General features: G+C 48.9%; 1 protein-coding gene across 3 annotated transcripts in view; it reads left to right on the forward strand.

Moving 5' to 3' along the window:
* The window catches only part of UBAC2 (UBA domain containing 2), a 170,492-nt gene that overhangs the window by 121,965 nt on the left and 22,747 nt on the right, over nucleotides 1–25,780 (forward strand). For 2 of the 3 annotated variants that reach the window (XM_055542931.1, XM_055542930.1), the window contains one exon: nucleotides 7,789–8,034. In XM_055542931.1, the coding sequence (XP_055398906.1) occupies nucleotides 7,789–8,034 (246 nt within the window). Of the gene's footprint in view, nucleotides 1–7,788; nucleotides 8,035–17,673; nucleotides 18,386–25,780 lie in introns of those variants that run through there. The other variant, XM_055542932.1, reaches the window with a different exon arrangement.

Raw genomic sequence — 25,780 nt, forward strand, 5'->3', positions numbered from 1 at the left:
TGTTGTATTTAAACCACTGGAATTTACAGTTTTCTGCTTCATGCAGAAAACCTCATCCTCTTGATGCATGGTTTACTGAAAGGAAAAGCTTAGAGCAGCTTTCTAAGACAGTTTCTTAAAAACAAATAATCTATTATTAGTTCAATTAATTCTGTTCCTCTTCTAATTCAAATTCCCAAGAGTCAGAAGGATACCCAGTGTTTTAAATAGATAGTTCAAAATAATAATGAAAATGAAAAGAGAGCTATGGGAAATTCATCTGAATCACTTTTGTACTTGACAAAGAACAAAATAGCAAGACTTTCAATAAGTGCTAAAGCTACTTGATTCTGTCATGAAAAGGACAGTCATTTCATAATTAATTACAAATGGCACAAATAATTTTGGGCACTTCTGATTTGTGTACATATTCTTTGCATAATAAAATAAGTAATTTCCTTCCTTCTTTCTTTAGCATTTTCAGTGAAGAAGAAGGAATAGGAAAACGAACAGTTCTTCAGAGCAGGAATTTTCTTTGTTTTGCTCCCTGCCTTTAGAACACAGCTGGGCACATAGTGGAAGTTCGGTAAACATGCACTGAATGAATAAATGAGGCCTCAGTGGGCCTGCTTTCTTCAGGTCGTGAGTGAATATGCAGTCTGTGTGAAGGGGTCCAGGTATCAGGGGGCGTCTCTTCCCCTGTCTCGTCTTTATCTTGAGACAGTCATGCTCTCCTCCAGAGTGACGGCCCCTGTGTTTGTCCTGCTGTCCCGCCAGATAAATTTCTCACGTGTTGGGACCTTGGTTCACCAGGACCGCAGCAGTGTAGTTTGCCAAGTGGGTCTCTGTTCAGCCGTAGTTGACTGGAGAAGGAGATCAGTAGAAACCTGCGTGCTGGTGCCATGTCATGGTTTCTCACCTTTGCTGGCTGTGGCTTCATGCTAACACTAAACAAGACCAGAGGACAGTTGAGGTTTACTCTCTGTAATCAAGAGTTTCGCATGGTTCCACCCAGCAAATTAAATTCTTTATCCCCTTTGGCCCAGACTTGCAACTGCAAGAGATCCAGAACACTCTCTGGTTGCCTGACCCCTGGGGCCCTCTTGCTGGCCAGGATTCCCAGTTCCTGCCGCTTGAGTGTTCTGGTTCTGGGTGTACCTGGCCTTTGCAGACACAGCCCACATGTTCCTTCCCACTGTATCTGAACATCCTAGACCTGTCTCCCAGCCTGCCCAAGACCCCTGCCACTGCTTCACCCCTTGTCATTGGGTCTCTCAGCTTGATCTGGGGCTTCTGGGCTCTGTGGGCCTGCCAGACCCCTCCCTTAGAATTTCCCCTGGCCTCTTGACATGCAAATCCCAGCAGATGGTCTATTTTTAAAGCCTGTTTTTTTCCACAAACTCTATGGGGTTTCAACCAAATTCTCATTCAGAAGTCCCAATATAAGAGGGGTTCATGAGATAATGAAAATGAAAGTTAAAAGTAATGTGTAAGGTAGTATAATGAATAAGTATTATTCGTAATTCATAATACTCTCTCAAGGCTTTTGATAGTAATGAGGTATAACTTAGGTAAAGTTTACTGTGCTTATCCCCCATTTTCTCCTAGAATAGAGTGATGTGATTATCACATATTTATAGGAAACTAAATTCTTAAACCTCTTTATATTTTAATCAATAGTCAATCTAAGAAAGAAATGGAAAATTTTATCTGAGCCAACCTGAGGATTATAACCCAGGACAGTCTCCCAGGGAGCTCTGAGTACTGTTTGCAGAGGGAAGGAGGTGACCAGAACATATGTGATGTTGACAGAAGGGTGCATGCAATCAAGAACGCATCTTGGCAGAAGGTTGCTGCTATTTGCAAGGAACAGATAGCTTAGTTAATGATTTGAGTGCTTTTCTAAGTGTGGGAAAATGCCAGACCCTGAGTTTATGACATTTCCTCCTGAAATATCTAGCTGTCTGAGGGCCAGCTCTGTCAGTTTTCCCAGAGCACAGAGTGCCTCACCCTGAACTTTGTTTTGAGTTCCTCCCAGAGTGTGCTATAGGTCAGCAACTGCAGCGGCTGGTGATTTGATTCTTAGAGAACTGGATGGTGGGCAGCTTTCTTCATTCTCTCTCTTCCCTTTCAGTCGTAATACTCACTAAGGCTTGGGAAACATTTCGTCACCAGCTTTCCCCAGTGCTCTTAGGAATGCTCGTTCCCAGGTCAGGAGGATTTCATCATTAGGCTACTCACTGCTGTTACTGGACTAGGCCTTGTTCACAGTAGCCACAAGCCTCTGAAGCACCCATCTGACTAGTGCGTTATTGCTCTAGGAAATGGTTCCCTCTTGTTGCTTCTTCCCTTGCCTGGAGTCACACTGTTGGCTCTTAGAGGATATGCTTTTGGTCAGTTGTTTCACGTCGCCTGGTCATCATTTATTTTACACAGATTTGGTAATGCAAGTAACAATAATCTTGTAAAATAGTCAAAATATAAGTAAAATAAGGTCATAAGTATTTAAGCTATGAATTTCCATTTCGTGTGGCCCAGTATCTCCCCAGGTCATCTGACCAGTCTGTTCTGCATCAGTCTCTATCTTTGAGGAGAATGATGTCTTGGCATTGTTCACCTAAGGTGTCTACACGTACAAGGTATGTGGGGGTCATCGTGACCCCCCACAGGATTGAGTAAAGGGTGTTATCATCTAAGGAGTTGCCTAGCAGGCGCCAGAAGGAAAAAGATTGATCTTTGTGGTTGAGCAGGAATTTTTGCCGATGGGGAGGGCTGGGTAACCACATGACGAAGATGCAGTTCAGTTCAGTTCAGTTCAGTAAAGAAGAGGGGAAACAACGAAATGGGCAGAGAAAATTTTATGTTTAAATTTTTCTTGTCTTACCTTAACATACAAATTTTTATTTCATCGCCCAAAACATTTTACAGTAGCACTTTACTTATTTGACGACTTGAGGTGGTGCTGAGGTACCAGAGGCGTGAACCAGTGGATTCTATGTTTTTGTCATATGGGAAGTATGAACTTAGCACCGAAAAAGTGTGTCCTTTGGTACCTTTCCAGTTTCCTTTAAAAGAATCTAAGATGACATATTTTTTAGACCATTCACTCACCATTCTCCCAGCAGGTGTTCTTCTAGGTGCAGAGGCCATGAAGTGATCAAAATCAACCAGAATTCTTCCCCTGCCAGAGCATACATACATTCAGATAAGTGAGCCTTAGAATAGAGCTTTATGCCAATGAGCACACTTTATCCCTGCCAGAATTTGCAGTCATGCATTTGTTCATTGCTGAGTAGAATGTACTAATTCTTCATAGGCTGTCCCTCCTAAAATTGAACACATGATTTCATAATTGTATATGTAATGGTGGGGGGATAGATATGGGCAAGAGAATAAAAATCTTCAGCCTTCCTCAATTCCTTAAAGGAATCTCTGACCTACCCTTCCCATTAAGAACCACCCCTGCCTTACTAAATTGCGAGCTCCTTAAGTACAGGCAACAATTGTACATTGTCATTACTTTTTTCCTTATTTCTTTAAGACATATGATTGCATAAAGCGTGAATAACACAGTTGTTATGTGCGTTCATAATGTATTAGAACAGAAAAGTATCACAGTGAATGAGGGTAATGTTAAATGGAACTCTCCTCTCGTAAGTTTCCTTTATTTTACTTGAAGTATTTTGACATTAATTCTAAGCACCTTGTGTGTATATTGAAATCCCTAGAGCAAACACAAGAAAAAATATGAGATATTGCTTTAAAAATTCCATTAAAGGAATTAAGATGAAATACTGAAAAGTATTTGCTTAATGCAAAAGGAAATAAGAAAATAGGAGCAAAGAAAAAAAAAACAGTTGAGACAGAACCAAACAGCAAAATTCATCTGTATCAAGGTAAATATATTGTGTGAACAGGGAAAGATGCTGATCAAAAGGCAGAGATTGTCAGACTGGATTTAAAAGTGAGAAACTGCCGTGTGCTCTCCACAAGGCACACTTTAAACGCAGACACACACACACACAGAAGGCTGAAAGTAACAGGATGGAGAGAGATTAATACGCAAATAGAAATCAGAAGTGGCCACATTAATCTAAGACAGAATAGACTTTGTGAGTATCACTGAAAACAAAGAAGGAGACTTTATTGTGACAAAAGGGTTGATGTATGTGTGACTGATAACAGCTTCCACATTACACAAACATGTTCCAAATACTTGGGGTTAGAACTGTGGGCAAATGGATAAATTTACCATCATAGCTGGACACTTTGAGATGAAAAAAAAATAAAAATTAAATTTTTTACTTAATTCAAATCTCACAATTCTGATCTGTTTAGATTTTTTTCACAGTTCGTGATATTTATGACAACATTTTGCTGTCTTCAGCTGAATCACTGTGCTTTTGCTGTTGCACAATTCCATTTTCCATCTTCTTTTTTACTCAGACCTTCAGAAAAGGAATCCTTACTTCCTCGCCCCCTTCATGTAACTTTTAGCCTACTGTAGCTTTTAAATTATGAAGTAGACGAATGTATGTTTTCTTTTATAATCTAGGCTTTATGTTTCTTACTTAAAAATCCTTTCTCATCCCAGTGCCAAAAAGATGTCCCTTCTATATTTGCACAGAAAGATGTGCATTTTCGTAAATTACATTTGTGTCCTTAACCCACTGGGAGGTTTTGTGTGGTATCAGGCAGAGGGGGCTTGTTTGACTTCTTCCTTCCGTGTGGCCCGTGTGTTCTTTTCGTGTGTGACATACCCATTTCTGCTGTGTACCAGGTGCCTTGTAATCGAGTCTATGTCTCTGCCCTTGCTCTTTACATCAGTTTGACACACTCTAGTTAAAGACCTGGGGCTTCCCAGGTGGCACTAGTGGTAAAGAACCCGCCTGCCAATGCAGGAGACAGAAGAGACGCGGCTTCAATCCCTGGGTTGGAAAGATCCCCTAGAGAAGGGCACGGCTCCAGTATTCTTGCATGGAGAATCATGGACAGAGGAGTCTGCCAGGGTACAGATCACAGAGTCACGGAGAGTCAGACATGACTGAAGCAACGTAACACACACACACCCATAAAGACCACCCTGTTTTGCTTACTCAAACTTTATAGCATACTTTATAATCTGATAGGCCTCAGTATGCTTCCCTGAAATTACCTCATCTATCCTGTACCCTTTATTCTTTATTTTTAAATCATTTTATCGTGATACGTAATACACACCAAAGTGTCCATAAACTCTTTAAGTGTCATGAAGCCAAACAAATCACGATGAAGCGAGCGTGTATGGATTTATTGGCTGGGAAGTACATCTAGTCAGGCCTACATCCCGCTGAAAGATTACCAGTAATCACAAAGGGCAGAATCTCAAGTTCATTTTAGTGCTTCTCTTTATACATGAAGATGCAGGAATCTGAGGTCACTGAAAGTACTTCCTGAGCTGTGCATCTGACCATCTGGGGACCTGTGTATCTGAAGCGAAGGGTGCCTTCTCCTACCTTTTCATCCTGAACTTTCCCCAGGGCGCACCGTCAGTGCATGACTACCATGGGTTGTGACTTCACCCTTGTGTAATGAGCTGTTTTGTTCTTTTTTTTGTTGTTCACACTTTTAAGGATTTTTTTCTCTGACTCTCATGGAGCTAGATGTACATTTCATTTTATTATCTATCTTGGGACTCTTAAACTTTCAGTTTGAGTATTCATATTCTTTGTTCATCCTGGAAAACTCGGTTATTATCTCTTGAAACAAAGTCTTCTTCTTCATACATTTCCTCTGTGGTCTTCTTTTGGAAGCTCCGAAGACATCCACGGAGGGCCTCTGTGTCTGTCTGGAGCCCCCACCATGGAGCCCAGGCGTCCCACAAGGGGCTGCCCTACCCTTGCCAGAGCCTCCCTGATGCAGGCCCTGCCGAGCCTTTGCCTCCTCCCTGCAGAGGAGATGGGTTGCTTCTGGCACTGAGTCCTCTGATTCTCCCCTTCACTCCCACCTTCCTCTGTCATCCATCTGGGGCCCTTCTCCCACCTGTGGATTTACCCTTCCTCTCGACTGCTAAGTGTGTTTTCCATTTTGTTAGTGTGGTTGAGGATTACAGATGTTCTCTCGTTGCACTGAATCTGAAGCTTGTTTCTGTTTTCGTTTTCTCTGTTGTTTTGTACAATTCATGAAGGAAGTAGCATGGAAATTATTTGAAATCCTTTTCCATTCGCCCTTTAGCCTCCTGCAGTCTGTCTGTTGCTTCTACCACTGCACCAAAGTTGGTTAATTTTGCCAAATCCAACTGTCATTTTCCTCTCTCGCATCTTACGTGAACTCTGGGCTGCATTAGACACGGCTATTTCCTTCTTAAAACACTGTTCTCTTAGCTTCAGCAGTACTAAACTCTCTTAGTTTTCCTTCTTACTTGCAGCCCCTTCTCAGATTGCTTCACTGGCTTCTCCTACTCTGTCCATCCACAAAATCCTGGTGTATCCCAGGTTCAGTCCAAAGTCCTCTTCTCTCCTCTGTAGTATTCCTTCACCCTCCTATGGTCTCTTCTAGTTCTCATGCTTTAAATGTAGCCTGACACAACGGACTCTCAAATCTTTGTCTCTGCTAACTTTTCCCTTGAGTTCCAGAATTTTATATCCAACAACCCACTTGACGGCTCCACCAGGATTTCTCATAGATACTCCTGAGTTCATTCTTGTATTGCCTTTGCCGTTTTCTCTGCCTGAAAGGTTCTTCCTCCAGTTCATCAAATCACTGGAACCTCATTATCCTTAAAAACTCTGCTCAAGTGTCACTTCCACCTGAGCTAAAGAAGATCCCTGCTCCAAGTCACCTTACTATAATTCCTTCATAGATCTTATCCAGAATCATTTTATATGTTTGCTTGTTTATTGTCCGATCTCCATATTGACCATGACTGTCAGAGTAGGGCTTTATGTATCTTGTCTTCTGCTCGGTTTTAAGTGCCTAGAACAGCACCTGGTATATAGCAAATTCTCAATAGATTTTTGCCTAATTAGGTAATTTTATTAATAAAATATTAAAGTGTACTTTTCTCTTACTAGAAAGTTACCAAACCTGCTCTGATTTGATATGAATAACTTCTTATCCTAAGAATCAGATTCACAAAGTTGAAGATTTCTAACAAAGGAATAGCCATTCTCATGTTTACCTAGAAAACCACAGGGACTCTTTAGATTCCTCTTACCATGTAAATTGCCTTAAAGATGAAAAATAGTAAGCAGAGCTGTTCATTGCTAACTATTGGCAAGGATTTCTAAATCTAGGAAAAATCAATACTTGATAAATTTATTAAAATACTATATACATTTTAGATCATCTTTATCATCTGTATTTTCTGATAAAGGTATGTCTGGGTCACATCACTGACTATTAGGGTTGTTTTCTGTCAGTATCTCTCTCTGATGGCCATCTGCCAATAAAAGTAACCACAAAGTTAGTACAGTGTGAAAGTGTCTTGATAATCAGATATTTTATGGCTTTTTTTTTTTTTCTGAAAGACAACATTGTTTTTAAGTATGGTGCCAGTACTTTCAAGTGTTAAATAGGTAGGATTTTGCTGTCTCTTCTAACTTACTAAAAACACATTTGTTTACTGAGGAGATTGAGTTTTTTGTTGGTTTGGTTTGTCCTGCTTAGTATCCCGCAACTCTGTAGGCATTCTGGTTTTCACCTCACCCTACGAAAGTGAAGGCAGAAGCACCACCTGAAGTATTTTACGGTCACTGATTTCTGTGTCAGATATGTTCCCTAAAAATGTTATGACCTGTCAACAATGCAGTTGGACTCTTTCTCTTCTAGGCTTCTGGGATCTGCTACAACAGCAGGATGCTGCAAGTCCACAAGGTGCTATATGTGCCCAGCTGGATGGCCAGGTTCTGCGCTTGGACCCTGGAGCCCCTCTTCTCATCCTCGGAGCCCACCAGTGAGGCCAGGGTCGGGATGGGGGCCACAGTGGACATCCAGAGGCAGCAGAGGATGGAGCTGCTGGACAGGCAGCTGACGCTGTCACAGTTTGCACAAGTGAGGCGGCAAAGACAGCAGCAGGTAAACCATAACAGTCACAACCGAAAGCTGAGAGGTGCTCAGGGGCCTGCGTAAACATCTCCTCTGAGATCGTACATGTGGTTGGGACCATGTGTCATTCCTCTGCCTTGCATCATGGATATCTTGACATGTTTCCAAGGTCTCTGATCGTGACTATTAGTGTTTTCTTTGGAAGGTAAAAAAAAAAAAGTAACTTGCCACTGAAAGACTGGTCAAACTGGACACTCTGGCTCCATTTCCAATAGATAAGCATGATTTCTTAGAGAAACACCAACCTAGTTAACAAGACGGAATATTTATCTGTTTTTATCATCTTGTAAAAGCCACAGTGTCTTCCTGTTAAAATGCTTATTATTGTGTGCTCTGGAGTTTAGAGCAGATATCAGACTTCTTGATTTTCCTTGGTTGAGATGGAGAGACTGTGAAGGTAATAGAAGTTCAAGGAAACAACCAATGAGTCGGTCAGATAAGTGCTGGGTTTTCTCAGCCTTGTCATTAATCGTCAGGAAATATCGAGCACTTGCCCACAAAAACGGCTCTGTCCGAATAACGTGATACCACACTGGTGTTCCCAGGGTTTCTCTCAATCAAGCTGATCCTGCTTGGGCACTTCTGTGACCCAGCACACTGGGCTTGTCATTTCCCGTCTCATCCCCTTTACCCTCTGGGGTATGAGAGAGAGTTCTGTTCTCTCCCACATCACCTGCCTGCATTGCGTGTGAGAAGTCGGTCTTCATTGCATGTGGTCTGGAAAGTGATGTCAGGTGTGACATCCTTGGACGTCAGTGGGTCCCAGAATTTCCATCTGGGGTGGGGAGAAGGGGTTCCCTTATCAGTGGGCCAGGTCTGCAGGTGAGAGAGAGGGAAGTGAAGGCTGGTCCCTGCAGGTGTATTTGAATTTGAGGTGACTCCAGAATGTACAGTAAAGGAAGTTGATGTGTGGGGAGACAGACGCAGCTCCTGGAGAGATCAGGGCTGCAGGTATGGCTCCTAGAGTCCGTGTGTAGGGTTGGGAGGTGAACCCAACAGGTCAGGGGTCCCCACCTCCGGGATCTCACGCCTGATGATCTGAGGTGTAGCCAATGTGTTAATAATAGAAAGTGCACAGCGAATGGAATGTGCTGGAACCATCACCCCCACCCCCGATTCGTCTTCTGTGAAATCAGTCCCTGGTGCCAACGAGGGCGGGGACCACTGCAGAGGATCACACCTGGGATGAAACGTAGGCAGCAGACTCAGCCTGTATTTAGCAGGAGGAAGAGGGGAAATTCTTTGAGGAAATGGAAGGAAGAATGGTAAGGATGAGGACTCAGAATAATCAGCGTCCAGAGTGATAATGAGTATAAATACTTTCCAATAGCCTGGACAGAGCTGAGAGGGAGAGAAAGAAGTGTGTGTGATCTGAGATGGTTGGCTCAGCTAACGAGGGATTCAATGGCAGCACCATCCCATCAGCACAGAAGAGCAGACAAGGAGAAGTACATTGACTGGGGTGCCCGTGGGCTGTCTGAGAGGGGGTTCCCCAGTAGGCAGCTGTGGTCTTGTGCTCATGAGCAAAACGGGAGGTTGTGTTTCTGAAGTTGGCGTCCCCAGCAGATTCTCACATGCAGAGCTGATCGGACAGCACTGTTGGGATGATCATAGCGTTGGGGGAGCGGTGGTGAAGGACAGAGGGGGCCTTTGAGCACCAGTCACAAGGAAGGTCTGAGAGCTAATCTTACGGCTCAGGAGCCCTGGCGTTGACAGAGTGTCTGCCAAAGTGTCTCCAGTCCAGACAGACGCAGGGTTGGACTGCGGGTCTTGAGAGCTGCACTCCATCCACAGAGCGGTGTCCCTTGAGAACTGTCACCCCCACAGCAGGAAGACGAGCACCACTCCTGGCGGAGGTGGGGCCTGAGCACCGCCTCTCATGCTGCTGGGAGCTTCGTGTTTCACTCAGATTCCTGGAGCAGCTCCTCCCAGGTGGCAGGGGCACTCTTCCCAGGGGAAACCTTAAGCGGAAGGTCCGCAGGACTGACTGCCTCCCCTTCTGCGGCAGCCGGCCTCGAGGGCACCCTGGTGACCAGCCCCTCCTCTGTGGTCTGCTTAAGAGTCCCGGCCCCGCCTGGAAGGTGACTGGATGAAGAGACAGGTGCGCTCAGCCCTGTGGCGTCTGGGTCCCCAGTCCCCGCGTCCTTCCTGGGCTGTGTCTGCCACACACGTGTCCGCTAGAACACAGGTGAGGAGGTTTAGGAGATGCCCTCACAGGTCACCCGAGCGCCACACCGGGTCTTCCCTCCCACATTGTGTGCCCTTGGCTGAATTTTTCCTAATAATCAGGGTTAATTACTCCTGCAGGATAATGACTCCTTCCCTTGCCTCCTTTTTTTGGTCGGAAGAGCCCAAACTGACAGGACCACAGTGGTCACTTAAGAAGTAGCAGTGTTCTTGCGTTGTCCCCTCTGGAACCTCCTTTCCTGTCAGCCAGGCCGTGTAAACCAGGGAGTCCAGAGTCACGGGACAGGGAGCCCAGACGCCCCGAGTAGGTCAGCAGGAGGGCGATCGTTAGGGCCCCTCTCCTCCCACCCCTGGTTGCCAGGAGCCATATGCTCCGCCTCCTGGGCACACAGCGCCAAAGTGACAGTCGTTGATTTGGGCTGTTCTGCACACTGGAGCCCCAAGCGCCATCCTTGCCAGGTGCCATCTGCAAGTTGGTGTCTCTCTCGCCTCACCTGGCTGTCCGTCCATCTGGCGAGTGGGCAGCCCTGGGTCATGCTGTGAGAGGGTCGCTGTGCCCCATAGTCTGGGCACTGCCCTGCCCTCCTGGCTGGCAGCAGGCCTGTGGTCTGAGAGAGGTCATCTGGCACCCTGGTCAGCCCCTCACACAGCCCGCCAGCCCACAGGGAGTGGTGCCATGTGACAGAGAAGGCAGGTGGCCCTGAGACCGGAAAATGTGTCACCTTCAGGTAAAGTGAACTGTTGCCTCTGTCAGTCAGCTCAGGTTGCCCCAGGAGAAGACCGTGGACTGGGTGGCTTAAACAACAGAAGTTTTCCTCAGTGCTCTGGAGGCTGGAGGTCCAAGATCAACACTGTCAGGGCTGGTTTCTGTCGGGACTCTCTTTGGCTCTCACTGTGTGTCTCGTGGCCTTTCCCTGGTGCCTGCGTGTTCCTGGTGTCTCTTCTTCCAAGGACGCCAGTCCTGTTGGATTAGGGCCCCATCTTTATGACCTCATTAAACCTCAAGTACCTCTTTGAAAGGCTTCCCAGGTGGCCCCAGTGGTAAAGAACTTGCTTGCCAATGCTGGAGACACAAGAGACCCGGGTTTGATCCCTGGGTCGGGAAGATCCCCTGGAGAAGGAAATGGCAACCCACTCCAGTATTCGTGCCTGGGAAATCCCCATGGATGGAGGAGCCTGGCGGGATACAGTCCATGGAGTTGCAAAGAGGCAGACATGACTGAGCACACGTGTGCTCTTTAAAGGCCTTGTCTACAAGTATGGTTGCATTGGGGGGGTCAGGGACTTCAGCATATGAATTTGGGGGTGGGGGGTACATGTTTCAGTCTATAGCAGCACCCCTTCCTGAGCAGTAAGGGCCCAGCAGAGTCAGCCTGGCTCTCAGGCACAGTCGGTTCTCCTGGACAGGTGGTGGAGTGTCCAGGCTCAGCGCTGCCCTCGCTCACCCTCAGAAGCCAAGTCCACCTTGGAGAGCGGGGCCCACACACAGCATCCTTCCACCTCGACTGCACTGTTCACGTGCCAGCCCGGGGTGAGCGGTGCCAGGGGCTGGCCGACGGCCACCTGCCACATCGCTCTGTCCCCACCTCTTCTGTGCTGGGCGTTCATGGTTAGCATGGGGGCCTGGGTGTCACACTACCTGCCTGCCCCTGCCGGACCACACGCCTCTCCCCGGGCAGCCTCGTCCCCTGCCTTCCCGTCCCCTGGCCACCCAGCCGAGCCCTTCACCACGTCCGGTGAGTCCATAGATGTTATTCCTTCAGGCCACCACTCTTTCCACGAGAAGTGCACGACCAAATGCACTACTCAGGGTCTCCCCATTGGGGGCACTTGTCCCCGTCCCTGTCTTTCCAGGGTGACCCCCAGCTGGAGCTGTAGTGCAGCCACTGTCTGCTTTCAGCTTTCACTTGTGTACCGAGCTAACCCGTGAACCGAATTTGGTCACTTGGTTGTAGGAACCCAACCTGGTGTCGCAGGAGGTGTGAACTGGGGCAGAGGTTTTTACGCGACAGGGGTGATGGACATGGTGGTCCAGGCGAAGTTGCCTCCGCAACCCCACTGCACCCCCTGCCTGGCTCCTGCTCACCCTGCACACACCACTTCCGTGGGGCGATGGATCTTTAGCCCCACCTAACACTAGAACTTGGTAGGTCTCACACTTCTGGCCACCCGCTCACTCCATACCCATGGTTAGGCACTTCCTGTCCCGAAGGCTCCAGCAGCAGTGTAACTGGAGTTTTGTGTAATTCTCTGCTGTATATGCGTGCCCTGGCCCCAGTGCCCGAGGCATCAGCACCACGGTTGTCCCCTGTGGCTGGCTGCGGACTCCACCTGGGGTCTTTACCCACCACAGATGCTCTGAACACCGTAGCATCTGCTGGGTCGCACAGCCCAAGCACCCATGAGTAAACCAGCCCCAGGTCCCCGCCCTTCTTAAAGGGTTTTCCAGCAGGCGGCCGTGAAGTGGTGCCCTTTGGTCTGTGACTCCGCCCGCCTCTGGGCAGGCTCCCCCACTTTCTGAGGTCGGTCTTGCCCCCAGGTCAGTATGCTAGCCCCTGGAGTCCTGCCACTGGCTTCTTGTTGTGAGGTCTGCTGCAGAGAAGAGCACAGGGGGTCCCTAGTCCTGGACTGACTCGATTCCCTCTGCATTTATCCCCAGCATCAGCCTTGAGAGTCCCAGCTGTTCCCTGCCCGCACCCTGGGCTCAAGGTGCTGGCTCGCCCACTCGCTGCTGCCGAGAGGGCTGTAGAACAGGGGCCCAGATGTGTCTCACTCCAGGGCCTCTGCTCTGTCCTTCACTGGGTTTTTCTTTCCTTCTTGGCTTCAGCTGGTAGGAAACTCAATGCTAAGTTTAAGGTTCAGTCAAATTAACTGTTTAAACCCAAAGTTAGTACTCCTGCCTCCATCTTCTTTAAAATATCTTTTTGATTGTTTTAGGATCCTTCTGCTTTATTGCAGACCTCCTCAAATTCTATGATTGCATTTACGATAAATTTATTATTTGTTTACAGGCTGTGGGTTTTCAAATGTTTTTTTGTAGAACCCAACATTTGTTTGGTCAGAAAGCCATTCAGCTCCTAAATACTGTGTGTTAGATTGATCTGTCTGCAGTTTTTAATTTCAAGCATTCCAGAATAAGGCCAGAGTCCTGTTTGGGTGTATTCCTTTGCACTTCTTTGCCTGCTCTTGTCAGATTTTATTTTGTTGCCTGGCACCTGCTTTGTGCTCGCTGTCGTCCACCCGCCTGTGGTCTGCACTTGGCTCTGGAGTTGCAGTCAGCCAGCGGTCATTATTGAAACAGTGACCAAGTTTGGTGCACTCGGCCCCTGAGAAGTGAAAAGCAAGTCCTTTCCCTTTAGAGAGGTTTTGATCAATGTCAGGGAACTCAATAGACACACTTGAATTAGAGAAACATCGAGAATGATGAAGCAAGTCCTTTCCCTTTAGAGAGGTTTTGATCAATGTCAGGGAACTCAATAGACACACTTGAATTAGAGAAACATCAAGAATGATGAAATACTGCCCAGAGTGCCCAGGGCAGTAAGACCCCTAAGGGGGCCTGATGCTGTGAGAGGCTTCAGGGAGTAGAAGGCTGGACAGGATGTAGGCGGTGGAGAGGATGAGGCCGATCATCCTAGAGGAGAGGACCAGCAAGACGGAGGGGAGGCCTTGGAGATAGTAGGGAGGCCTGAAAGGGGAAGGCCCTCAAGGAGACTTGGGGGCCGAGAGGTAGGTACGTAGTGACCAAGGGAAGGAACACAGCAACCGTAACAGAGGGAGGTGTTTTTCAACCCAACGGCAGAGTTGGAGCTTGACATTGGAGGCTGTCAAAAGTGGTTTAATCAGTAGTATTGCTAGGACAGTTATCTCAGCAAAGTTCCTCTTATCGATGTGTGTGAGATTGGAAGAGGAAGGAGAGACCGTGGAGGAAGAGACCAACAGAAGATTCTAGAATTCCAGCACTCAGCTCTGTGAACCCCCTGGCCAGGATGACGGCTGTCTCTTCACTGAGCTCTGAACCCGTGCTGTCTCCCAGGTCAAGCCTGCCCAGCTCTCCCAGGCACACTCCCACCACACCCAGTCCAAGGCTCCCCTGAGCTAAGCTCGTGGCTCCCAGACCTAGACCTGTAGCCTCCACTCCTCTCCTGGGCTCCAGACCTCAGCGTCCTACCACCACTGGGCATCTCCCCCTGCCTGCTCCGGGGCACCAAAATGTACCCTTGCTTTGCTGACCTGGCTCCTCCACCCCTCCTTCCCTCCCTCATGGGAAGCACCATCGTCCTCCCGGAGGCCCAGACCAGAGCATCCTGACTTCCCCTTGGACTCTGCCCTCGGCTTCCCCATCCCACAGGTCCCCTCCCTCACCTGTGTCCCAGAGAGTCTACATTCTCCATATAAACCTTCCATTGCCTCTCTCTCCATCCCCTGCCTCGGTCCACGCCACCATCATCGCTCACCTAGGAAAATCTTGTCTCGACCGCGCTCTCCCCCCATCCTGCCCCACATTCCAGCCCCCATCTGGGCTCTGTGGACACAAATCTGATCGTCTGAATCCCACCAGGGCCTTCGGAGGCCTGCCTCAGCTTCCAGGGTGGTTCCTGCTCACCCGTGCGGCCCCTGCCTGCTCCTTAGCCCCATCTCCCTGCCAGCCCCACCCCAGCCCCCAGCCGCCTCCGGCTGATCATGCTGAACTGTTTGCAGGCATCTCAGCCCTGTTGTTTCTCACTTCTTGCCTCCACATCTGCCCTTTGCCGACAACAAACTTCCCCTGCACCAACTTCCCCACCCCACCCCACCCCACCCCACCCCACCCTATGCGGCCTTTGCTTGCCTAACTCCCGCTCACCCTTGAATGTTTTCTAAAACCCCCTCCTCGGGGAAGCCCTCTCCAGGCTCCCGGTCAGCTCCGACCCTCTCTCCATCCTCAGAGCCCCGCACAGCCTACTCAGGCACCAGGGCCAGCCGTGTGTCTTGGAGGTGGGGTTGGGGGGTGGAAACTTTTTCCATTGTATTTCTAACATGTGAATAATGCCTGGCACGTGGTGGTAGGAACTCAGTATTCAGGAAATTAGTGGCTCCATACGCTTAGAATAACTATTTACAGAATTTCTTAATAGACTGATGCCAGGGACTTCCCTGCTGGTCCAGTGGTTAAGACTCCAAGGCAAGAGGCACAGATCCAATCCCTAGTTGGGGAACTGAGATCCCACCTGCCACATATTGCAGCCAAAAAAAAAAAAAAAAAACACTGAGATCACCAGCCAAATGCAGGTGTATAGTCCTAGCCGGAAAGTATTCAGGACCGTATATTTGTCCGATGAGTGGGCAAGTCTGGAGCAAACCACTAAAGACAGCCTGAGATGCAGCTTGAGAGAGAGCAGAGAGGAGGAAGAAGGGCCATCCATGGGGCAAGGAGGCATCCAGGAGAGTTCAGGGCAGCGGAGTGATTCAGGAAGGATGGAGTAGGGGTGCTAAACAGATTCAGAGGCCATTCCCCACCCCCCAACAAAAAAAAAAAAGAAAGGCCAGGCAGAGACAGTGAGGAGGAGACCGCAGGAGTCGGCTGCCTTGTGAAAGGCGTTTTGGTGGAAGGCACCTTGTTAAGAAGCAGTACTGGGACTGGCGCAGAGGACAGGTGAGCATCCCTCGTGCTCAGAGCACCCGGCCTCGTCCTCAGACCCCGTGCGGGCGTCACGTCCCCACTTCCGAACATGCAGCTGTTGTCCCACACTCTGCAGAGAACGCATGCCCCCAGTACTGAAGGGAGGCGACAGCGTGGCAGCTCTGCAGACCTCGCTCCCCCTGGGCTTACATTAGGGCCACTCCGAGGTGCCCTTCAGTTCATCGTCGGGCCCAGCGACGCAACCTTTCTGGACATTTCCACGGTGGTCACTCCCCAGCAGCTCTGACGGACTCGCCGCGATGAGAGCTGAGCTGACTCCATAGTGATGCCCAGGCGGTCCTGCCTTCTCACTCTCATCTCCCTCCCAAGCACAGAGCCGTCCCCTTCTTCTGTACCCTGTCGTAGGGGCGCATGTCAGCTCCACGGTAGCCTACCCCCCCAGCTCCTTGCTCCCGGGCCTACCGCCCCCCGCCCCCAGCATGGTCGCCAGCTCCACGGTGGCTGACATCGCCCAGTCATTTTGGTACTAGCAGCTGCTGATTGTTTTTCCACTGCCGAGACTGTTATGTAACTCCTCAGGGGCTTGTGCTTCATTCATTCATGAAGAGTGTTTGAGTTCCTGAAGGACAAGAGCTGTGCGCTCTGCTTGCTTGCGCCCCTCTTGGTTCCACCACAGCGTGCAGTCCAGAGAGAGGAAATGACCCTGCCCCGGCCCTTGAGAAGCCGGCAGCCCCCTGAGGGACGAGAGATGAGTCAGTGCACAGGGCTAGGTTTCTATTGGAGTCCATGCCAGCAGAAGAGTCCCGGTTTGCAAAGCCCTGTGTGGTTGAGGAGACTCGGGAAGATGCCAGCACACAGGCCAGAAACATGGAGGAGGGCCTCCACAAGGAAGGCCTGGGGAGAAAAAGCGTAGGGGCTCGAGACAGCTGCGGGGATGACAAGTGCATTTGTCTGAGCTCAGGGTTTCCTTCAGGAGGGGGCAGTGAGGTGAGGCCAGGGTGTCAGAGGTCTTGTGCCACACTTGAAAGTGTTTTTCTTTGGTCCTGCAAGAAGTAGAATCCGTGGAGGCTTTTAAACGGAAGAGTAAGTAAGATTCGTCTCTTAAGAAAGATGACTTTGGCCTTGACGTGAGTGATCCTGGGGAAGGGTGGAACTGGAGGAGGAGGGCCACTGGGGAATGGTGAGGATGCTCTGAGTCCTCGGGACATTCGTGGGGTAAGGCAGGGCGTCCTCGCTACGTGAGAGTAAAGGGTCAAGCCCTGCCAGCCCCAGGGCGCTCACACCTCCAGAACAGTCACTGAAATCCCCTCTGTGACAAACATTTGAGCAGCCATGAATCTCTGCAGCTCCTCAGCACACGTTCCCCTCTTTGCTGGTCGTGCCGCCGTCACAGTAGAAAAGCAACAGGATGTAATGAAAAGGGGAAGAAATCTGCAGTCAAGGAATCAACCCTGGTGGACAGGGAGCTCCGTGCACAGCCTCTCTAGGATAAAATAATTGGTGCAGCATTACCTGACACATCAGAAAGATCCATCAGGTATTAATTATTCTGATTGCATCGGAAGGTCTGTTTTCAGGGTCTCAGGAAGTTTGAGAGTCCTGATTTAGGAGCTAACATGATTGTTATTCCTCTCTGGAACTTGTAACCTTTAGAACTAAGGTCAGTAGGCTGCGGGCCCATGGGCCAAACCTGAGGCTAAGAATGGTCTTTACCTTTTTACTGGCTCTGTAAGTACCTGCATATCATCTTTGAAATTGGTCTTCAAAACCTAAAACGTTCACTGCCTGACCTTTTACAGAAGAGCTTTATCAACCCTCTGCCCTGGAAGATTATGTAGCCAGCAACTTTCCAAGCACCTCTGTCTCCCAGGAAGTCTGTACTGTCTTGAGCTTGGTCGTCTGGTAACCGCCATTCCCTCTGTTGTTGGGCTGATGGTGACAGTGCCATCGTGTACCACAGGCTGAACTTGGTGACAAGCCTTTCTAAGGCATTTCTGTAAGATCGCCACGTATTGCAGAAGTAGAAGTACGCTGGAGCCCACTGTGAACGCATCAGTGCTTGGTATAAGCCAAGCAGGAATTTCGTCAGCAAAGCAGTGAGGTCGCTTGATGCTGATTTTCTCGTTACCTTTGCACTCCCTCCGGCTGCCCGTGTTTCCTGGTTGATTATCACCTCTGTTTTCAGCAGTGAGCAGCCTTTTTGACCTGCGAGGAGAGAGTTGGCACCTGCCGCAGCTGACCGTGATTCACACATGCGTTTCAGTTATTTTCTCAGTATTTGGTTGAACTGAGTTGGCTGTATTCTCTCACCTTCCCTTAGTAACATTTTGTGGCTGTGAAAATTGTTTCTCTCCTCATCCAGCCCAGCAACAGTTGTCAGGTAACATCTAACATGTGCATGGTTACGAGCCACATCTGCCTTGCAGATCATGAGCGTTCCTTTTATTAATCAAGGATTTTTAATTTAGTGACACTTTTTTTAGTGTAAATAAAAGTGCTCTCAGGTTCTCAATTTTATTAAGTTTTTGTAGTAGCTTTATTGAGATTGAGTCACATACCATATAGTTCACCTACTTAAAAGAGGTCAGTTCAGGGAATTCCCTGGCTGGCCAGTGGATAGGACTTGGCACTTTCACCACCAGGGCCCGGGGTTTGATCTCTGGTCAGGGGGCTCAGATCCCTCAAGCCACCAGCACAGCCGAAAAAAAAAAGGACAATTGAGTGATTTTGAGTGTGTCCTCAGAGTTCTCCCACCATCACCACATTCAGTTTCAGAACATGGGTGTTGCTTCCAGAAGAGACTTCCATTAGCAGTCAGCCCTGCATCCTCCCACCCGCCTCACCCCGGGCAGCCGGCCATCTGGCTTCTGACTCTCTAGACTCGCCTGTTTTAGACACCGAATGGAATCAGGTACCGTCTGGCCCTTTGTGACAGGGGCCTCACTTGGCCTCACGTTTCTGAGGTTTGTCTTTGTGGCAGCATGCCTGACTGCCCTTCATTCCAGTTTCTGTCATTGTCCCTTCATCTGCCTGGGTCTCACCTCTTGGCCTCACCAAGACTAGTTTCCATTTAGCCTCCTTTCCACAAAACATCCTTAGTATACTTAGCGTTCAGCCAGGCTCTGGGGGTACCACAGCGAACAAGACAGCACAGTCTTTCCTCTTCCCGAATCAGAGTAGGGAGCAAATTGTCATGAGGGCTCTTCTAGAAGTCCCTCCCCCAGAAAAGTGTGTCTGGAACGGAACCCTGAACGCTGTATCCCTAAACCTGTGTGTGTGTGTCTCTTTGTATGTGGGGTGTGTGTGTGTGTGTGTGTGTGTAGCTCAGGAGTCCACCTTGACTCCAGAGGGAGCAGGTTGTCAGCCAAGATGAACCCTGGCAGCCCTGAAGACAGCACCCGAGCACGTGGCTGGCTTCTCAGCACTTTTCCTTTTCAGCTTTGCTCTTTCACTTTTTGGTGCAATTTGATTTTAAAGCCATCCTTTTCAAGTTGCTGCGCTCCCTTGTCAACAAAGCAATCTAATCAGTTAGAGCTAGTTCTTTTATGACTTTTTTCTTTTATGAGTCTGAAGTGTGTAGTATCGGGTACGGAATAAGTTACTAGCGCTCGGTTGATAAAAATCTGCAAATTAAATCAGAACGAGGTGCGAGAACTCCATTTTCAAGTGAAATTCAAGCTCTGCTGTTTATCTCAATCTGCACCTCCTTACAGAAACTGCTGTTATGTTTTGGGTGCTCTTGCAGTTGATCACAGTGACCTTTGTGACACAATTCAGAACAGGCAGATAGGATCAATATAAATTCTAATCCCTTTCCAAGGCTGACTCATTAAGTGACCTCGAGAAAATCATTTCTGTTTTCCACTCTGCCTTGGTCTTCATGAGAAAGAAGAGGGTGGTATAGTCTCATGGTGCTTAAGGACGCAAGTATACAATGACCACATACTCGGTGTTTAGGGGAGACTGAAATTATCAGCAGTCCTAGTTCTCTTCATCATTGTTTCTTATTTTTATTTTTCTGATTTATCAATTGCTTTTTAAAACCATGAATGAATTTAGAGATGTATCTTGAAGCACACCTAATGTTAAACAGGGGAATATTAGAAGAAAAAAATGTGTCTCCGTAATCATTTTATAAATTTTTCCTCCTCAAAAAAAATCAAAGCCATCCCTGTGGGTTTTCAAAACCAGTAAACAGTCCGAGGGCAGGACAGACCCCTGGGCTACCTGTGAGTTTTTCAGGACAAAAAAGTCTTCCTGATCATCTCAAGAAGCCTTGACTTTCATGGAACCCACCCCAGCTTCAGGCCTGTGGCCTGCTGCGGCGAGTGACAGACGTGGTTTTGTGAAGAAGGCGGCAGGAGCACAGGAGTTTCCAGGCTCATGAGTCATGATCTCCTGTTCGAGATCAGAGCACAGATTAGCAATACCAAGATTTTTTTTTTTTAATCATACTGTCTAAGTGATGGTGGTGTACACACCCTTGTCTCGCCTGGATTCCCGGGGTGGGGCGAGAGGTTCAGGTGCTGCTCCGTTGGTGGTTCAGAGCAGGGGCTCCGGGCTATGAGAGATCACCGCTCAGTACTTGACTTCTGCGTTCCTGAGCTGCCCGTTGCTGCCATCTTCGTAGGGGTGGTGCTCAAGGATCCTTGCTCAGTAGAGTTGCCCATCAGAGTGCCTCCATCAGTACAGGTGACACTCATAGGCAGTCTGTACAAGAGGGGATAAAGTGGAGAGTGTCTGGACCTGTGTCTGCCCGAGGAACCTTCTGCAGTAGCTCCAGCAAGTAGCCCCCAGGGCTCCTGTTGCAACAGGGAAAACCTGTTTTTGAGAGAGAACTGCCTGGCTTTCAAGACATTCTTTGTAAGGGAAGGAACCTGGGTGTCCCGCATTGCAGTCATATTGTTTACCATCTGGGCTACCAGGGAAGTAAGATACTGATTTGGAAGAAGCAACTCGGAGTGATTAGTTTAAGGAACATCTAGTCCAATTTTCTGTTGTACACACAAGGCAACCTAGACCTTCAGGTGGTCTCGTCCTCTCAGACTGGCTGCTTGACTGAGTTCTGTAGACGTTCAGCGATGGGGAGAGCAGTAAGGATTTGGACGGTAAAGAAAGAAGCTAGTTGCAGACGGAAAACAAGAACCGGGCCCTGTACACACTGGTAGGGTGACAGAGGGGTGGAGGGCCGGGGGAGGGCATTTTGGGTAACAGGCACAATTGGGGCAGATGCTGTCTCAGTGAGTGAGGTCCTGGTAAGTGGCAGGAACGTGCAGGGGAGAGATGAGAAGTTATTAGGATGAGGCTGGTTTTGGAGGACCTTCAAAACAGGCCAGAACAATTCAGATGTGATTTCGCATGTAATTAAGATCCTCAGTTGAGGTGGTGGCGTTGTGAAAGGCCGTATAGACACGGTTCACCTGCCACGGCATACAGGTTGGACGGGGACAGTATAGTCACACCTGGAGATGCTGCAGGTTCGGCTCCAGACCACATGAAAGCAGGTGTTTCAATAAAGCAAGTCCCACAAATTTTTGATTTCCCAGTGCATATAAAACTTATGTTTATACTATACTGTAGTCTGTTGAATATGCAGTAGTATTATGTCCTTAAAAATGTACATACTTTAATCAAAAAAATACATTATTGGTAAAAAAAAAAAAAGTACTAGGTATCATCTCAGCCTTCCAGGAGTCATAATCTTTATGCTGGCTGAGGGTCTTGCCTCGATGCTGAAGGCCGCTGACAAGGCATCAGGGTCGTGTTTGCTGAAGGTTGGGGTGGGTGTGGCAATTTCTTAAAATAAGCCAGCAGCATGCATGGCACCCTGAAACAATTACAACAGTAGCCTCGAAGGTCACTGATCACAGATCACCATAACAAATAGTGATGCACAGGCACAGAGTGAGTGAATGCTGCTGGAAAAATGTCACCGATGGATACGCTCAGTGCAGCGTCGCCACAGACCTTCAATATGTAACAAATGGAATATCTGTGAAGTTCAGTAAACCAAGGCAGTGATGTCATCTAAGAATCTGTTGGTTTAATCACAGAGGATGACAGCGAAGATGTACACAGTGGCAGACCCCCTTGAAAGGAAATGCAAGTGGTACTTGAGAGTGGGCTGGATTTGATGTACGGGGAAGAGAGTTGAGTCCAAAAGGGTCGCCAGGCTTTCAGGAGATGCTGTCTGCCCTGGCCCGGTGCTGGTCGGAAAACGAGTAAGGGGGTGACAGATGATTGCCGAAGGGTGAAGATGTGTGACCGCTCAGGGGGAGGAGAGGTAAAAAGAGGGGAAACACTGAGTCATCCCCAATCTCAGTTTTAATAACAAATTTCACCTCTTCTTCTGTCCAAACACTTACTGGTAACAAATACCAGAACTAAACTTAATTTTTACCTTTATCTAATAATTTCTGTGTAGAGCTAAGGTTAAGGAGCAAAAAAAAAAAAAAAGAGCAAAACAAATTGTAAACAAAAAGTGTAATGTGGAAATGTGTCATCCCAGTGCCAAAAGATGCCCTTTCCTTCATATTTTCAAGGAAGCTGTGCCTGGTGCTGTGCAGTTCTTGTGTTCAGTTTCACACACATGTGCTAGTGAATCAAGTGAAGATAGTAAAGACGCCTTCAAGCGAGAGAGAGATGTCCTTTTCCTGCACCAGATGGCCCCAGCCTGGGCTGCTCACACCCTCACCACCACTTCCTCCTCACAAGAGAGCGTGCCTTCCCGTTCAATGCCAAAATCAAAACCAAACCTGCCCCCAGAAGGCGGGGAAACCTTTGATCCTGACGCTCCACGGAAGAGACAGTCCCTGTTAGAGGAGGCTCAGCCAGCCCTGGGGAAATGTGAGCACCCCGACCCCACCCCAGGCATGGCAGTACCTGGGATCCCCAGTATCACCCCCACTCCTCACCCCCCGAGGTGGGGAGCCCGTGACCTCAGGGTCATCTGAAGCCAGCTGCTCTTGTCTCCTGGGTCGTTTTCTCTGCCTGTTAGAATTTAAGATCAGCGGTGATGGGAAGCCCCGGTCTCTCACAAGACGTGCCATCCGAGACACACAGGACTCGGGACGCACGTCAGGTGGCGAGCACACCAGCCGGAGCGCCCCTTGCAGGGAGCGCAGTGGCCTGGGCTGCCACATTGCTTCCTAATTGTGGACTCTGGGCACCTCCTTACCCTACTCCTCACTGCCTCCCCAGTCCAGTGTCCAGACCACACCCGTGGCCTGGGCCCCCCCCCAGCAATGGAGTGGCCCCCAGAGCTCCAGCCAACCAGGACAAGAAGGAGGAGGGGGGACCATGGTAGAGGGCATCAGGCTGTTGCAGAGTCCTGTCTCAGATCTCACTACTGTGGAAGTGGCCTTGTGTTTTGCTGAGAAGGGTGGTTGATGTGAAGTGTCTGAGCCCCCAAAACTGGCTGTCAGATAAACCCCAAAGAAAACTGAGAGCTGTCAAATTAACCTGGGACTGTGTTCAAGCCACCCCCCGGTTTCCCTCGAGTCCATGATTTCCTCCAAGCACCTGCTAAGACTGCTTGTGCCCGGCAGTGCAGAGCGCCACTGTTGTGACCACTTCTGGCATCTGTGCAAACGTGACGACAGGGCGCTTCACACGCTATGTCCGCCTCCATCTCCCACGTGCTTCTCCTGGTCGTATTCCTGGGCATGACCCAGGATCCGCTTCCCAAAGACGTGATCGGGCTTGTTCTCAGCCCTATGATTGTCCTGCCATCTTTCATCTACATGATGGATAGATGTATGGCTAGTTTCTGGGTGTGGCGGCTCTGATGGGGTTTGTTTCCGGGTTTTGCCATGAAGCTAGTGCTGATGCCAGCAGCCCCTGGCGCTCAATCTAACAAGAGGCCTCTCACATCGCCCCCGGTCACTACGTGCCGCATCCCCAGTGCCTCCTGTTCAGTTTCCACCATGCCTCTGTCTTGTCAGCTCAGCTAAGCGCTCTCTGGGCCGTGGGAATCAGCCGCCTCTCGGTGTGTCACAGCCCTCTTCACCTGGCCCCGTGCAGCGCTCTGCACATAGAAGGTACGGGAATGAAGCCAAGCCTGCTCATATTTACACCATGAGCGGCTGCCTGCGATGTGGACAGGGCAGCAGTCAGCGCTTTATAAACACCCCTCCCGTGAGGAGCTCCTAGCTCCAGCTTCCCGGCACCACCGCAGCCCCCCAGCCGTGGTTCTTTGAAAACTGCTGGTTCCCGGGTTAGAGGGAGACAGTGCATCCTGCCACCTCCTGCTGTTAAAGGTCCTATCGGCCATGTGATGTGCTCCACTCTATGGACCTCCCAGCCTCAGCCCCTCCCACCCTGGCCATCCCGACACTTAGGGCCCTGTATTACAACTCACTGTTCCGTCTTTGCCAAGGAAAACCTCCTAGAACTTCACTCAGAATATGCTTTGCTGTATGTTTGTCCACTGCCTTATTCATTCAGCGAATATTTCTTAAGTAGTTGGATATGCCGGGTGGCAGGCAAGGCTGGGTCTATTAATACAGAGACAAGAAGGACAGTCTCAGCCTTCATGGCATCTCGTCACCGGCTGGGAAAATTCCTAGCAGAGATTGAAGTGTATCGTCCCAAGGACTGTCCTTGGCAAGGTGCATGAGGGAGCAACTCACCCCAGACTAGCTCACCCCGGGGATTAGAGAAGCCTCCTGGGCAGGTGTCTAGACTGAGGCCAGCGTGGTGAGGAAAACCATTGGGGTGGTCAACAGGAGGCTGGCAAGCTCTGGTAAGAAACCCGAACTGTATCCTAAAACCAATAAGAGCTTGACGAGTATCAAAGAATATCTACAGAGAAGGCTGTTAATATACTCTAATTTTTTTTCTAGCTCTATATCTCCATATGGCTAGATATTTTTATATACTTCAGAAGCCAGAGAAGCTTGTAGCAGAATTGACTGCAGACAGAGATGCTAGAATCCAGCTATCTTCCATTAAGCCAGACATAAAAGAGGTATCCAAAAATAGAAAATAATGACGTTCTTCTCAGTAATTAATAATCTTTTTTCAGAAAAAATTTTTTTTCATAAAAAAGTATGTTAGCAAGTAGTGGGTTTGTGATTGCTATCAATGAAGAAAAAAGTATTTTAAGACTGATAGAAAGGCAGTGGGAAACACTGAAGGGTTTTTAAGTGGAAAGATGGCATGATGAGATTTGTCTCTCAGAAAATCACCCTTGATGGTGATCTAAAATGGGACAGCAGGAGTCAGAGTTCAGAGAAGCAGACGGATTCCGAAGGACTCGGGACTTAACAGTTCTCAGAGCTGGTGAGCTGGCTTGTGCTGTGGATGCACATCCGTGTCATTCCCCAGGAATGGGGACACAGGAAGAGATACAGGACTGATGACGAGTTTTGTCTGGGACACGCTCCATCTTACATGTCTCTGGAGCCTCTGAGGGGACCTGTCGGGAGAGCCGGCCGTGTGGCTCCAGGGGGCAGCACCTGGATGGGGGGCGGGGTAGGAGTCTCCACCAGACACGTGGAAACTAAAGCCCTGGGGACAGACGTGGAGAGAGAGGAGGAATGATCCTAACAGGACCTTAGGGACACCAGCCAGCGTGTTAAGGACACAGACCAGAGGCAGCAGCTCTCAGGGGCACTCAGGGAGTGACCAGAGTCTCAAAAGACCAGGAAAGCATGATTCTCCAGAAGCCAGAGGGGCGTGGGGGCAGGGGGGTCCAGTGTCCCAGGAAGGTGTGTAGAGCGAAGGAGGCACCACTGACCAAGCAGAGGGTGTTCCAGGTAACCTGGACGAAGAAGGAAAAGCAATTTAACGGATAGAATACCAGACTGGGAGTTTCTGGAAGATGGGGACGCCGTCTGAGCTCTCTTTCCAGCTTCATGGCTCAGGTTCTTACCGGTGCTTGAGCAGGCACTCTGCTTCCGCTGA

This window comes from Bubalus kerabau, chromosome 12 (genome assembly GCF_029407905.1).
Source record: "Bubalus kerabau isolate K-KA32 ecotype Philippines breed swamp buffalo chromosome 12, PCC_UOA_SB_1v2, whole genome shotgun sequence".
NCBI classification, from domain to species: Eukaryota; Metazoa; Chordata; class Mammalia; order Artiodactyla; family Bovidae; genus Bubalus; species Bubalus kerabau.